At 60.6% G+C, this 12,474-nt stretch overlaps 2 protein-coding genes across 4 annotated transcripts in view; one reads left to right on the top strand and one right to left on the bottom strand.

Annotated features, from left to right (window-relative positions):
• Positions 1-5,217, top strand: part of BCAP31 (B cell receptor associated protein 31) — a 30,707-nt gene extending 25,490 nt beyond the window's left edge. For all 3 annotated transcript variants that reach the window (XM_077769625.1, XM_077769627.1, XM_077769626.1), the window contains exons 5-8: positions 1,700-1,835; positions 2,717-2,840; positions 3,630-3,730; positions 4,837-5,217. In XM_077769625.1, the coding sequence (XP_077625751.1) occupies positions 1,700-1,835; positions 2,717-2,840; positions 3,630-3,730; positions 4,837-4,875 (400 nt within the window). In that variant the 3' untranslated portion in view covers positions 4,876-5,217. The remainder of the gene's footprint in view (positions 1-1,699; positions 1,836-2,716; positions 2,841-3,629; positions 3,731-4,836) is intronic.
• Positions 5,218-5,900: 683 nt separating this feature from the next.
• SLC6A8 (solute carrier family 6 member 8) overlaps positions 5,901-12,474 on the bottom strand; it is an 8,729-nt gene continuing 2,155 nt past the window's right edge. The window contains exons 4-10 of the mRNA XM_077769602.1: positions 11,661-11,795; positions 11,470-11,573; positions 11,255-11,379; positions 10,573-10,685; positions 10,335-10,472; positions 10,152-10,254; positions 5,901-6,013 (exon numbers count right to left, since the gene is read on the bottom strand). Coding sequence (XP_077625728.1) covers positions 5,901-6,013; positions 10,152-10,254; positions 10,335-10,472; positions 10,573-10,685; positions 11,255-11,379; positions 11,470-11,573; positions 11,661-11,795 — 831 coding nt within the window. The remainder of the gene's footprint in view (positions 6,014-10,151; positions 10,255-10,334; positions 10,473-10,572; positions 10,686-11,254; positions 11,380-11,469; positions 11,574-11,660; positions 11,796-12,474) is intronic.

Raw genomic sequence — 12,474 nt, 5'->3', positions numbered from 1 at the left:
GGGGCGGCCTCCTCTACATCATCAGAATCTGCTCAGAGCTGCCTGAGCATTCTATGCTGGGAGGTTTCGGAGGTTGGGGCTTAGTCAGACTTGCCTTTCTTTCTGGGTCCTTCTAGTGATTTCCCGCCCTGCTGACATGAGTCAGGTGTGTTGCTTTTCTCTGGCTTCTGGAGTGTTTGGGAGTTCCTTCCTCTTCCAGGGCTCCAGCCCAGTGGGGGGCAGGCTGGTGTATAGTCAGGGGCTGAGACAGGGAAACCTGAGCCCTGGGCCACGAGGTCCTAGCTGCTAATTTTAGAGAGCACATGTCATTGGAAACTCTCCCTTCCTGCCAGGAACCAGCAGCCTGGCTTTCCCCATACTGCCAGGGGCCCCTGGAGCCTCTCCACAAACCAGGAAGCACGATGGCCATATGAAGGCCCCTGTGTGCCTACCTCCACTACCCCCTCCAAGTGCTTGTTCATGACAGGGACTCTGCCGGGGGGCCGGTGCCAGCAGGGGAGCTCACTTGGTTTCTGTCCCCATCCCTTCAGGCCGTCTGAGCAGCAGGTATCCAGGAGGACCCTGAAGGCTGGCAGGTGCTCGGAAAGGATGGTCTGGGAACAGGCGTCCGAGGCTGCTTTGTCTCTTCTGAGAAGGCACTTTGTTGTGGAAACACCCTGCACAAAGCAGAGTCTTTCCCTATTCCCCAGGGGTGCCCATAGGTGCCTTCCTCGTAGCTATGGCTGGCCTGGGCCTCTGTCCCAGGTGTATGGGACCCATTCCATTTGTTACTGTTGGAGCTGTGCCTTTTCCCATTCCCCTCTCCTCCCATCAGGTAACATGTCTAGCGCAGAGGTGGCCATTTTGGAAATGCAGCAGCCCATGCCCCCAGCTGCCGCCTGTTTGCCCTTCGTTGGCAGGTCTGGACCTGAGGTGTATGTCTGGGCCCTGATTCTTCCTTTTTTGCTGCCCTGGCCCCAGGAGACCTTATTGTGACAATGTTCTCAAACAGCTGCCTGTAGACTGTGCTTAGGAAGGGGGCTTTGTCTTTCTCATTTGGCTTGGGAGCAGTTCCCTCCAAATGGAGAATTGGTGGTGGTTCCAAGCTTGGACCTTGGGGTCAGAGAGACTGGAGTAGGGATTTCTGCCATGTCCATTTTTGAGTCTTGGCCTCAAGCAGTTGTTTTAGCCAGTTTCCCCGCTGTGAAATGGGGACAGCGGTCCTACTACACTATCAGGTGGGTGTGAGGATTTGGCCCAGAAGTTGGAAACGCCCCCAGATGCTGGTTGCTCTTGTTGTTTATCACGACACGTCTAACTTCACAACAAGGAAGATGGTGCTGTGGCTTCTCTGGAATACCCAAGCCCTGACCTGGGAAGGGCTAAGTTCAGGGTCCTCGGGCCATAGGTAGGCCTGGCCTGGGGTGTCCTGTCAGCATGCTGCTTTCCATACCATTGAGACTGAAGGACAGCCCTAGAGCTTCAAGCAGCTGTTTTGGGGGCAGTATTAATCATTCTGGTGGCAGAAGATGGCTCATAGGCTCCACCTTTTCCCTTGTGTTGCCAGATCCAGGCTGGCAGCATCTTGCTTGGCTGCCCTGGCAATCTAAGAGGACAGGTCTAGGCTGGAGGCAGGCTTGGGGCAGGAGCAACCAAGAGAAGATCATGCCAGCCATTTTTCCTGCTTTCTTTAGCTCACTTCTCCCTTTTTCGATTGCAGCCTGCTTAGACGCCTGGTGACTCTCATCTCCCAGCAGGCCACACTGCTGGCCTCCAATGAAGCCTTTAAAAAACAGGCAGAGAGTGCTAGTGAGGCAGCCAAGAAGTACATGGAAGAAAATGACCAGCTGAAGAAGGTGAGTTCTGCCTGCTGGGCTCTGTCACATGACATTCCTTATGGGCCACAGTGTCACTATTGGCCTTTTGGGCTGGGGACTGGGTGACAGTGCTGGTGTTGGTAAAACTGGGGGGTTGGGTAGGAGGGAAAGGGGTGGTTCTCAGTGGGGGCGTGTATGGGAGGGCCTGGGGGACTCTGCAGGGAGAGGGGCACCCTTGTTGCTCCCTTGTCTCTACCTGCTACATCCAGGCCAGACTTTTCCTGATAACACGGACTCTCTAATGAGCCGAGCCCTGTGCTGTGAACCATGGGCAGGCTATCATAGAACAATGCAAGTTAAGGACTCGTCTCCGGAGGATTGTATCAGCTGGGGACAAGGCAGGGATTGGGGGCGGGGACGGCCAGTCTTATAAGTTTTGTCTAAGGAGGTGAGGTGTCCGTGGAACTGGGAAGCAGATGGATGGATGGGCTTGGACTCATGGACAGGATAGAATTGCATAGGCAGGGATGAGTTCGGGGCTCCTGGGCCAGAGCGAGCTGTGGAGCCTGGGTAGAGGAGGGGAGGGCATTCGTCAGTTGGGGGTGACTGGCAGAAACATCCAGATGACAGCAGATTGAGTCATCGGATGGAGGTAAACTCTGCAGAGCTGCTGAGAGAGGTCGGGTGTGCGGCCTGTGGAGTGCAGCAGGTGGCCATTGCTGGCTCTTCCCTGTGCCTGGTGGCTGGGAAGAAGCAGTGGCCCGGTTCTGTGCTGACATTTCTGAAGGGGCAGGTGCCTGGGACAGCTTGAGGAATCACGCTCAGTAGGGAAGACAGAGCCGGATCGCCTGCCTGCCTCCCTCCGTCCCTCCCTCCCTCCCTCCGTCCCAAGTAACCCGTGCCTTTGGCGTTCTTCCTAGGAAGCTGCTGTTGGCGGAGTCAAGTTGGATGGTAGGGATGCCGAGGAGAAGGTGGAAGAAGAGAACAGGAGCCTGAAGGCCGATCTGAAGAAACTGAAGGAGGAGCTGGACATTAGCAAGCAGAGTGAGCACTGTCCTCAGGCGTCCCTCAGCCCCTGAAAGTCTAGAACTTCTACCAGTGGTGGCTGTCCCGCTGTTGCCAAAGTGTTAATAACAAACTCACACTTGGGCCTAGGAGCTGGGTGAAAACAAACAAATGGTAGCCCTGCTTGTCCAACCCAAACAGCGGGACTCAGCCCCAGCTGCCGGGGTGCGGTGGTATATAGCGTGCGTCTGGGGGCCTGGGGAGCTCTGAGTGCTCATAGACTGATTCCGGAGCACCTCAGTCAGCACCAGGCCTGGGGAGGGGTGCCCTTTGCAGGCGGTGGCATCCCCAGGGCCTTTGGGGAGGGGATAGAAAGACGTCACACCAGAGCTGCTTGCAGTGTTCCTGAAAAACCTGCTGTGAGGTCGTCTGCTCCCTTCCTGGAGGCCCTGCCTACCAGGCCTTTTGCTCTCAGCTTTAAGGATGGGATTCTGTTCCTGCTCTCACCTTGGCGCGCTCAGACTGTTTGTCCCACACCCTCAGCCTCCCTGAAGTCACCCATGCTGAGAGCCACTCGGAGTCCCTCCATCAAAGGGGCTGGGGATCCTTGGTGTTGCCCCGCTTCCCCCAGCCATGTTGGACAGCCCTCCCCCACTTTGGGGGCTCTCATGGCAGCCGGCGGGGAGCTTTCTTGAGAAGAGCTGTCTCCTAGACAACCTCAGTGAGGACAAATTCTGACCTGTATGTGGTGTCTCCTGCAACTGGGTTTTTTTCTCCCTAATCCCTGTCTTTCCATTTTCCTTTCCTCCTCACCTGCGTCACCCCCAGAACTAGAAAAAGCCGAAAATGAGGCTCTGGCCATGCGGAAGCAGTCTGAGGGCCTCACCAAGGAGTACGACCGCCTGCTGGAGGAGCACGCGAAGTTACAGGTCAGCATGCTGTGGTCTCCTCTGGTGCATGGGATCAGAGTCCCCCGCCCCGCCTCCCCTGACACCTCCTGCGCCCCGAGCAGGCACAGAGCAGGCTCACCCCAGCCTAGCCTGCCCCGGCAGGGCCTTCGAGAGACCCCAGTGATGGGCTGGCCGCTCTGTCTGCCGCTCCCCTTCTCTTCCTCCACTGCTGCTGAGGCTGGGTCTAGGGAAGAGCCTGCCAGGCAGTGCCAGTCTGGGCCCAGCAGATGGAACCTGTTTTCAGGCTAGAGGGGTGTGGCTTGGCAGACAGTAGCCACTTGCTAAAGTGGCCTCGGCCATGGGATGGGCCCTCTGCACCGTGGCCGGCCCAGCCTCACGCCTGGTGTCAGTGCCTTTGAGAGGAGCTCCTCTTACATGTGCGCCTGGTGTGTGGTGTGGGGCCGCTGATTCTAGTCCAAGTCTACTACTGGAAAAGTGGGACTGGCAGCCCTTGCTATACGTGGGGCTGTGGGGTGATCCAGGGCCCACCACCTATTCCCCACCCCAGGTTCTCTCTGAGTCCTCAGATGATACGATTTGGAAGCTCAGGTGGCCCAGAAATTGGGCGTGAGGGCCAGGTAAACACCCCTACATTCTGACAGTTGGCCGTGTTGCTTGGCCGTCCTAGTTTGGCCCAGTAGTGCAGCTGGTGAGGAAGGGCCCAGGCCCCGGAGGAGGACTGATGGCCTCAGTGCAGGCTTGCTAGCAGGGCCTGTGAAAGGTGTGCAGAATTGGGCAGGACCTGAACTGGGACTTGGGAGGGACTTGAATGCCGAGTCCGCCATGGGCCTGAGACAGGGTGTTGGTGTGGGGTCCTGCACCTTTCAGAGAAGACTGGCGGCAGAGGCTTCCAGCTGCACCCCCACCCCCGGCTTGGCATTAGGATCATGGCCTTTGGTAGAGCAGGGCCACTCCCCACCCTGGCAGGACTTTTGAGTTCGCTGAAGGTGGGGTCCCTTGCTCACCTGCTATCTGTCATTTGGGGAGAAGGTAGCAAGCTGGGCCTTTGGGGTGGAGGGGCTAGAGGGTGAAGTGGAGGGGTGCACCCTGCCGACCCCTTGCCTTGTGGTTTTTGTCCCTTTCAGGCAGCGGTAGATGGTCCCACGGACAAGAAGGAGGAGTGAGGCTGCTCCTCCCTGCCTGCCACCTGGCCGCTGCCTGCTGCTGCCGCCTGCGGCCTGGCCTCGCCGGCTCCTTCGGTTCGCCCTTACTGCTTCCCATCCCCTTGCACAGCTTACAGTCCCACGCTGTCCCGGCATGCCACAGGGGACCTGGCTCTGCCTGCTCAGGATGAGTTCACTACCTCCTGGCCGGCCAGGCACGAGGCAGGCATTGCTTCCCGCTGGGTTGAGCCTCTTTTGTGTTTCACGTTGTTCGGGGCCCCTTGTCTCTGGTCCTGCAGGCGGGCGGACGGAGCAGGCAGAGGGTATTTTCTCTTGGGGGCAATAAAGGTTGTTGTTATGCAACCGGGCTTCATGTGTGTGACTGAGGCCACCAGGAGGCCTCCACCTCCCCTCATGGGAGTGACCAGGAAGGTAGCAGCAGGTAGCTCTGATCGAGACCCCCAGGCTTTGGTCCCGAAGGCCTTCAGGTTATTTTTTTCCAACTTGTTCTAACCCTTAAGGGCTCCCTCATCCCAGGCTGGGCCCAGGCCCGCACTTGCTCTCTGTCCCTGTGCCTCCTGCTCTCCAGACAGGCCCTATTTTATGGCCAGTTGGGGCGTGTCTGACCTGTTGGGTTGGCCACTGGGCCCAGGGAATCCTGAGAGACTCAGTAAACTGGTGGGGCTTCCGGGTGGCAGATTTGCCCGCCTCCTCTGAGCCTGTTTCATCACATTGTAGGACAGACAGAACGTGGCAGAATGCCACCAGTCACTCCCTGCCCCACTTCCTCCTGAAGGTTTGCAGGATGACCTCTGACTAATGCCTGCTAAGGCAGGAGACTTGCCCTTGACGGTCACCTATGACTGGCCTAGGGTAGAGCTAGGTGGTGGGGAGGGTGCCCTCTCTGCTGCCTGCAACCATGGGAACGTGTGGGGTGTGCTTACCTGCTTGGAGAGCCCACTTGTGCAGTGGGCTCCACCTTGGCGTTTCCCCCCCACCCCCCAAGTGGATTCAGCAGGTGGCCGGTGCTGAAGAGGGCCTGGTACTCAGGAGCAGCCTGAGAGCCCAGGGCAGGGGTGGCTGGGGCTGCTGTTGCCCGTTTCTGCTGCGGTGCTCGTCCTCTGCAGGGACAGGAGGGGCAGGTTGGAGGGGTATTCTTCTGGAATGGGGGTGGGGGCTAGCTTATTCTCACACTCCCGCTGACCTGCCCAGGCCCGGGCCTGTGGTTGCCTTCTCCGGTGTCCCTTCCCCATGCTCTCAGGAGCAGCAAGGTGGTGGCTGGTGGGGTGGGGGGGTGGACTTTGGGCGAGGCTCTCTGGTTGCTATGCTAAGGCTGAGTCCCACTTTTCCAGGAAGTGTTCCCTGACTACTTTGCCCTCCCTTGAGCCTGCCCTTCTGTGAACTTCTAGAGGCCGGAGTCCAAGCAGTGTGTCTGTGGGTTCTTCCTGGCCAACTTCGGGCGGCCACTGGGCCCCCCTCAGTGTCAGGCCCTGGACCAGGCAGAGAGGAGAAAGCTGCACCAGGCTGCTTTTAGAGTACCCTAAAAGTACTCTGGGGGGGGTAACACGCCAGCCCCGACTGGAGGGCCACCATGGAAACTTTACTATCAGCCTTATGCTCGAGTAGGGCTGTGTGCCCCTTTGCCTCATGGCGTCCCCTACCTCGCCTCTGGCTGTTGTAGGCCATGGTGCTCCACAGTCCCGGGCTGATTCCTTCCCTTACCTGTCTCCCACTAGGTTGCCAGACCCCATGTCCTAAGCCCCTACCACAGGGGCAGACTCCCGAGTAAGCGGGGGCTACCCACTGCTCTCAGGGTCCCAGCCAAGCAGTCCCAACTTCTGTTGACTTCTTTTTTAATGATGTTGATGTTTTCTGAGTCTTTGGTGCCATTGTGGCAGGTGGCTCGTAGGCCATTTGGCAAGAGGCACCGAAGCCGGGGCCAAGGCCTGGCTGTAGCTGGAGGAGGGAGATGGTAAGGAGTTGGTGTGAGCCTTGGGTAGGGAGCAGAGCGGGGCTGAGGGTGACGCTAGGCTGCAGGCTCCGTTCTGTGGGTGCAGAGGCGGGGACTGTTGGTGGAGGAGTGAGTGGGGCAGGGCGTGGTGTGAGGGGCCTGGGACGTGGCTCACGTGCTGCAGGGCCGTGCTGAGTCCCACTGGGAGGCACCTCCGCATGCCAGCACAGGCCTGGGTTGAGTTGCAGTCAGGCATGCTCAGCCAGTGCTCCTTTCTGAGCTCCGTGGGGACCTGCTCCCGTCCAGGTTCTTGGCGACCATCACAGCATGACTGGTGGCGGCATCACAAGCCAGAGCCCCCCTTGGCTGTATAGTTGAGTGCTAAAGCCCCTCCTCCTCCATAAGGGGACCGTGCCTTGCTGAAGAGCAGGGACTGGCCCAGGAGGGGTACGGCAGGGAACAGACCAGTACTTCTCTCTGAGGGGCCACCACCCTTCCACGGGCTGGCATCCAGCGTGAGCACTAGGCTCCCAAACCTTGACCCACCATCCTGCTTGCTCTGTGAACGTGACTATGTACCTCACAGAAGCCGACTCATGCAGTGTCTTTTGTGTCTGGCTTCTCTCCCTCAGCATAATGTCTTTAAGGCTCAGCCCCACTGTAGCAGGCATTAGTTTCTTTCCTTTTTTTTTTTTTTTTTAAGTTTTTATTTAGGTAAACTCTACTCCCAACATGGGGCTCGAACTCATGACCCCGAGATCGGTAGTTGCATGCTCTTGTGACTGAGCCAGCCAGGAGCCCCAATTTTCTTTCTTTTTTAAGGCTGAATAATCATCTGTTTTACGGATAGACCACATTTTGTTTGTCCGCTTCCTCCCATCAGTGGACACTTGAGTTGTTGTTTCCACCCCTTATTCCTTTTTTTTTTTTTTAATGTTTGTTTAGTTGTGAGAAAGAGACAGAGCATGAGTGGGGGAGGGGCAGAGAGAGAGAGAGAGAGAGGGAAATAGAGAATATGAAGCAGGCTCCATCCAGGCTCTGAGCTGTCAGCACAGAGCCGGGTGTGGGACTCCCAACTCACAAACCATGAGATCATGACCTGAGCCGAGATTGGATGTTTAACCAACTGAGCCACCCCGGGGCCCCCCTTTCTTTTTAATCTCGCTCCAGTCAGGCTGTTGCATGTCCCTGTATGCCCGACCCTGTCTTGTGCAGGTCTCCAGGATCTCGCTGTCAAAGGCCCTTGACCATCAGCAGTACCCTGGGGAGCTGGTCACTTCCTCCTCCCTGACCACCCCCTTCCTGCCCCAGGTGTCTGTGCGTGTCTCTCACTCCTGTTCCAGGAGGCCACCTTGCACTCTTGGGGTACCTCCCTTCCCCCTGGCCGCCACCCTCAGTCTCTGCTGCCGGTTCCCTCTCTTCTCTGCCACCTCGGAGTGTCCCAGGACCCCAGGGCTCGGTGTGTGGGCCGCTTGTCCCTCTACATGGCTCTCGGCCGCCCTTGGTGAGCTCGTGCAGGCTCAGGGCTCTCCGGGCCACGTCTGTGTGCTGAGAACCTCTAATGCTCTCTCTCCAGTCCAGACTCTTTCTGGAACTGCAGACTCCTTGTCCACCTGCGATTAGACACTGCCACTGAGGTGACATCCCTGGCATAGCAGGCCCACAGTTAGCTGCTACCGCCGCCTCCAAACCTTCTCTCCCTCCCCTCCCTGGGTGCGGGGAGGACCTGACAGTGCCACCCTTCCCAGTGCTCAAGTGCTCAGGCTCCCAGCGTCTCCCTGACTCCTCTCAGCCATGCGCCGCCCACAGCCCCGTTGCCTCCGCCTTGCACACCGGTCCCCACTGTGCCGCTACGGCCTCATCGCCAGCGTCCTCCCACCCGGCCCTCTGGAGGCCCCCTGTTCTGTTGGGTGCAGTGTTTGGGCGATCTTCGGGAATCCCTGCGCTTGCGACTTCCCACCCCCTTCCCGGCCCCTGGCGATCCTCTCCACCACGCGGTTACCCTTTCTCCCCAAGTATGTCCGCTCCATGCGGAGAAGCCTCGTCCGCCTTTCTCACCTGCTCTCTGCCCATTCCCGGAGCCCTCATCTCCGTTCCTGGAACCCTCACCACAAATATTTNGTGGAGCAGGAGCTGGCTTTGGAAAATGACATGTTTTATTGCTATGTTTGCAGTGGCTTTTTAGCACAGTAAGAATGTCCCCGCCGGACCCCCGCCCTCACCCAGTCCAACCCCTCCGACCGATGTCGGGGTGGCACGGGTGGGGGAAGCCTTTCTAGGGTCCGCTCGGCTGTCTTGGGATCTGACGTGACGCACACGTGGGTTAATTAAAGCTGCTACATGGAAGACTTGAGCCGTGGAAAGTGCATCAGCCTTAAGCTCGCAGGTGGGAGCCGAGCCCGGGGTCCCTTCCCTGGCCGGTGCCCGCCTCAGATCCCTGCAGTCGCGCCCGGCGCAGGGGGCGCGGTGTGGGCGAGCCTGAGCGCGCCAGGTGAGCATCCCCAGCCCCCCCCGCGGGTCAGGACCCGCATCCGCTCACCCCGCCGCCTCGCGGGCAGAGGGGGTGTGGGGATGCCCCCCCCGCCACCGCCGTGCACTCCTCCACCTGGTGTGGGGCCGGGCGCGACACATGCACACCCACACGACAGACTCGCGCGCCCAACAGCTTGAAGCTTTTGCCTATGAAAATTAGGTCTATAAATTCACACTCCTTGGCTGGGGCAGAGGACTAGGGGGTGCTGAGAGGGATAGGGAGCGGCAAGGAGAGGGGCGCGGGGTGGTTTTCTCTTTAGAAATATACAAGCAGAAATCTCTTTCCTCAAGTTTTTATAAAATGTGCAAAATACAAGCCTCGTTAGCCCACAGGCACAGTTTACACCTGGTAGTCACCTTTGCTAAGAGATCTAGGTTTATCCTACATACTCACGCACACATGCATTCGTACACAAGCTCACACAACTGATATTGGTGGCAATTGGCGCGGGAACCAGAAGGTTCCCTTGCTGGCTGGCTCTCTAAGCTTCTAGGATAGGGATAGGGACGGGGAGAGGGGGTCTAGGCCGGCTGAAATACTCGCCCTGGTTCCGCAGCCCCTCCCCCGCCTTCCTCCTCCTCCTCCTCCTCCTCCTCCTCCTCCCCCCTGTCCCGTTCCCCCAAGCCGCCGCCTCCACCGCCTCTAGGGTGGAGGGGCCACCCGGGGGTGCGCGGGGCGGAGGCAGGGCCCGGAGTGGCAGGCGCGCCACGGCGGTCGGGTGAGACGCATNCTCCTCGGGGCTGCGCCCCCCACTCCCCTGGCTCCCCCCTGCGGCCCCCCGCCCCCCCGGCTCGCCCCGGGGCCCAGACCTACCGTAGACCCAGGCGACCACCACGCACTCCCAGAAGGCCTGCCAGAGCAGGGTCGTGCCGCTGGCCGAGTAGTAGTCAAACAGCTGGAAGACGTACATCCCGCCCTGGGGACAGAGCCAGGTCAGGGGAGGTGGCAGGCAGTGGGAGGCCTGGGCCCCGCCTGCCCTGCCCCGCCCCCACTCACATCGGTCACCATGGAGAGGTCGATGACAAAGCAGAGGGCACAGCAGAGGGCCACGGAGATCTCCCTTTGGAAACGGAAGTAGTAGGAGGCCGGGAGGAGGTCGAGCAGGCCAGTGATGAAGCCTTCCACACCTACAAACTGTGGCCGGGCGCTCAGGCCGTGCCCCTGCGGCCACCTGCAGGCCGTCTCCCCTCACCCCGTGCCTCCCCCACCCTCTGTTCTGTCACCCCCTGCAAACCTGGCTGTCCAGGCCCAGTAGCAGCAGCATGAAGAAAAACAGGGCAGCCCAGAGCGGGGCCACAGGCATCAGCGTGACGGCCCGGGGGTAGGCGATGAAGGCCAGGCCGGGCCCTGAGGGGGAAGGAGCAGGGTCTAGACACCTGCGTTCCTCACCCACGTTCAGTTCCGTCCGTTCTCGTCGTTGCCGGCCCTCCCCCTTCCCGTGCTTCCACACCGAGGGACCACACCAGGGCATCCCGTGGCCGGGGCCCTTTCCGCTTGGAGTCAAGGTGTTGCCGGGTGGCCCGAGCCCGTAAGAGTGGGGCGTCTGGCTCAGACACTTGGTCTTGCATTCCAGCTGCCCTCGTGCTCACAGGTCACTGTTCACCCCGGAAAGCCCCTCCTCTCCCTCTGCAACGCTCTGCCCCATGTGAGGGACATGCCCCGGGGCTTCGGGGAGGGATGCACGGAGGAGAGCTCGAGGCCCCATGTGGCCGGGCCCGTGAGACTCCAGCTCTGAGCCGCCGGGAACAGCTGGGCCTCGCAGCTGCTCGGCCAGGCCTTCCTCTGGGCCCGAGTGGCGGGACAAGTTAAGTGACTCTCTCAATTCCCGGAATGTCTATTTGCATGTGTGTTCGTGGCTGTGGTCTGTTATGACAGCAGCTGCCGCCTGACGGCCAGGCGGAGGGTCGGGGACTCACCTGATTCCGCCACCTTGGAGATGTGCACACCCTGCTCGGCGGCCATGAAGCCCAAGATGGAGAAGACCACGAAGCCAGCAAAAAAGCTGGTCCCGCTGTTGATGAGGGCCAGGATGATGGCGTCCCTGGGGGCAGAGGGGCCATGGGGACGGGTCAGGCTGCAGGCGGCCCGCAGGTGGGCGGGGGCTGGGGGGCTACGGGGCCGCGGCACCTACTTGTAGCAGTTATTGTTGAAGCGGTTGTAGCTGCCCAGTGCCGTGAGGGCGCCCAGGCCGATGGCGTAAGAAAAGAAAATCTGGGTCCCGGCATCTATCCATACCTGGAGATGGGCCAGGGAAGGGAGGAGGTGAGGGGCCCTGGCGGCCTGGCCGGCCCCCTCGCTCCGGACAGCCCACACTCCCCTCACCTGAGGGGACCCCAGCTTTGACCAGTCAGGCTTGAGATAGTAGATGATGCCATCCAGGGCGCCCGGCAGCAGCACTCCGCGCACCAGCAGCACCACGAGGACCACGTACGGGAATGTAGCGGTGAAGTACACGATCTGGGGGGCCGGGCTGCTCAGACGGGGCCCTGCGGCACCCACCTCCCCCTTAGGGGCCCCCCGCCTCAGCAGGACGGCAGGCGGGCCACACTCCCCGCACCATGGCGTGGTGTGCTCCGAGGTCAAGAGGGAGGCGGGCCGCGCCACCCCCCTCCTACTCCTCAGAGCCTGGGCTCCTCCCAAAGGAAGCTGGGTGCTCCGCTGGGGCATGGGCCGCCCCGTCGTGGCAGACAGGTCAGCCGCAGAGCGAGGGCAGAGGCAGGGAGAGGGACACCGGCCTGGGGGCAGGTCCCATGCCTCCCGTGCCCCAGGCTGCAGGGGGATGTCTGCGGAGAGGCAGGTCCTGGGGCGTGGGCATTGGACGGGGCCGGCCGGAGGCAGAGGCAACGGCGAGGTGAGCGCGGAGACCCCCGCCTCCCGTCCACGCTCGGCAGAGCTCAGCAGAGCAGGACGGGCAGGCAAGGGAGGACCGCGGACCGGGACCCCCAAGCTGGCGGGCAAAGCAGACAGTGAGTGAGGAAGAGAGGGGGCCTGGGGCGGGGATGCCCGACGCAGGCAAGTTCAGCCGGCTGCCGCCCGGGCCTGTCCCCCTGGGGACGGAAGGCTGCCCGGACGGAGTCGGGACGGTGGGGAGGACCACCCAGGCACGGGTGGGGATCCAGTGGCCTGGATCCCAGTG

The sequence above is a fragment of the Crocuta crocuta genome, unplaced genomic scaffold (genome assembly GCF_008692635.1).
Source record: "Crocuta crocuta isolate KB4526 unplaced genomic scaffold, BGI_CrCroc_1.0 scaffold978, whole genome shotgun sequence".
Taxonomy (NCBI): Eukaryota; Metazoa; Chordata; class Mammalia; order Carnivora; family Hyaenidae; genus Crocuta; species Crocuta crocuta.
The sequence above is the reverse complement of the archived record's forward strand: the minus strand, read 5'-3'. Positions and strand labels throughout refer to the sequence as shown.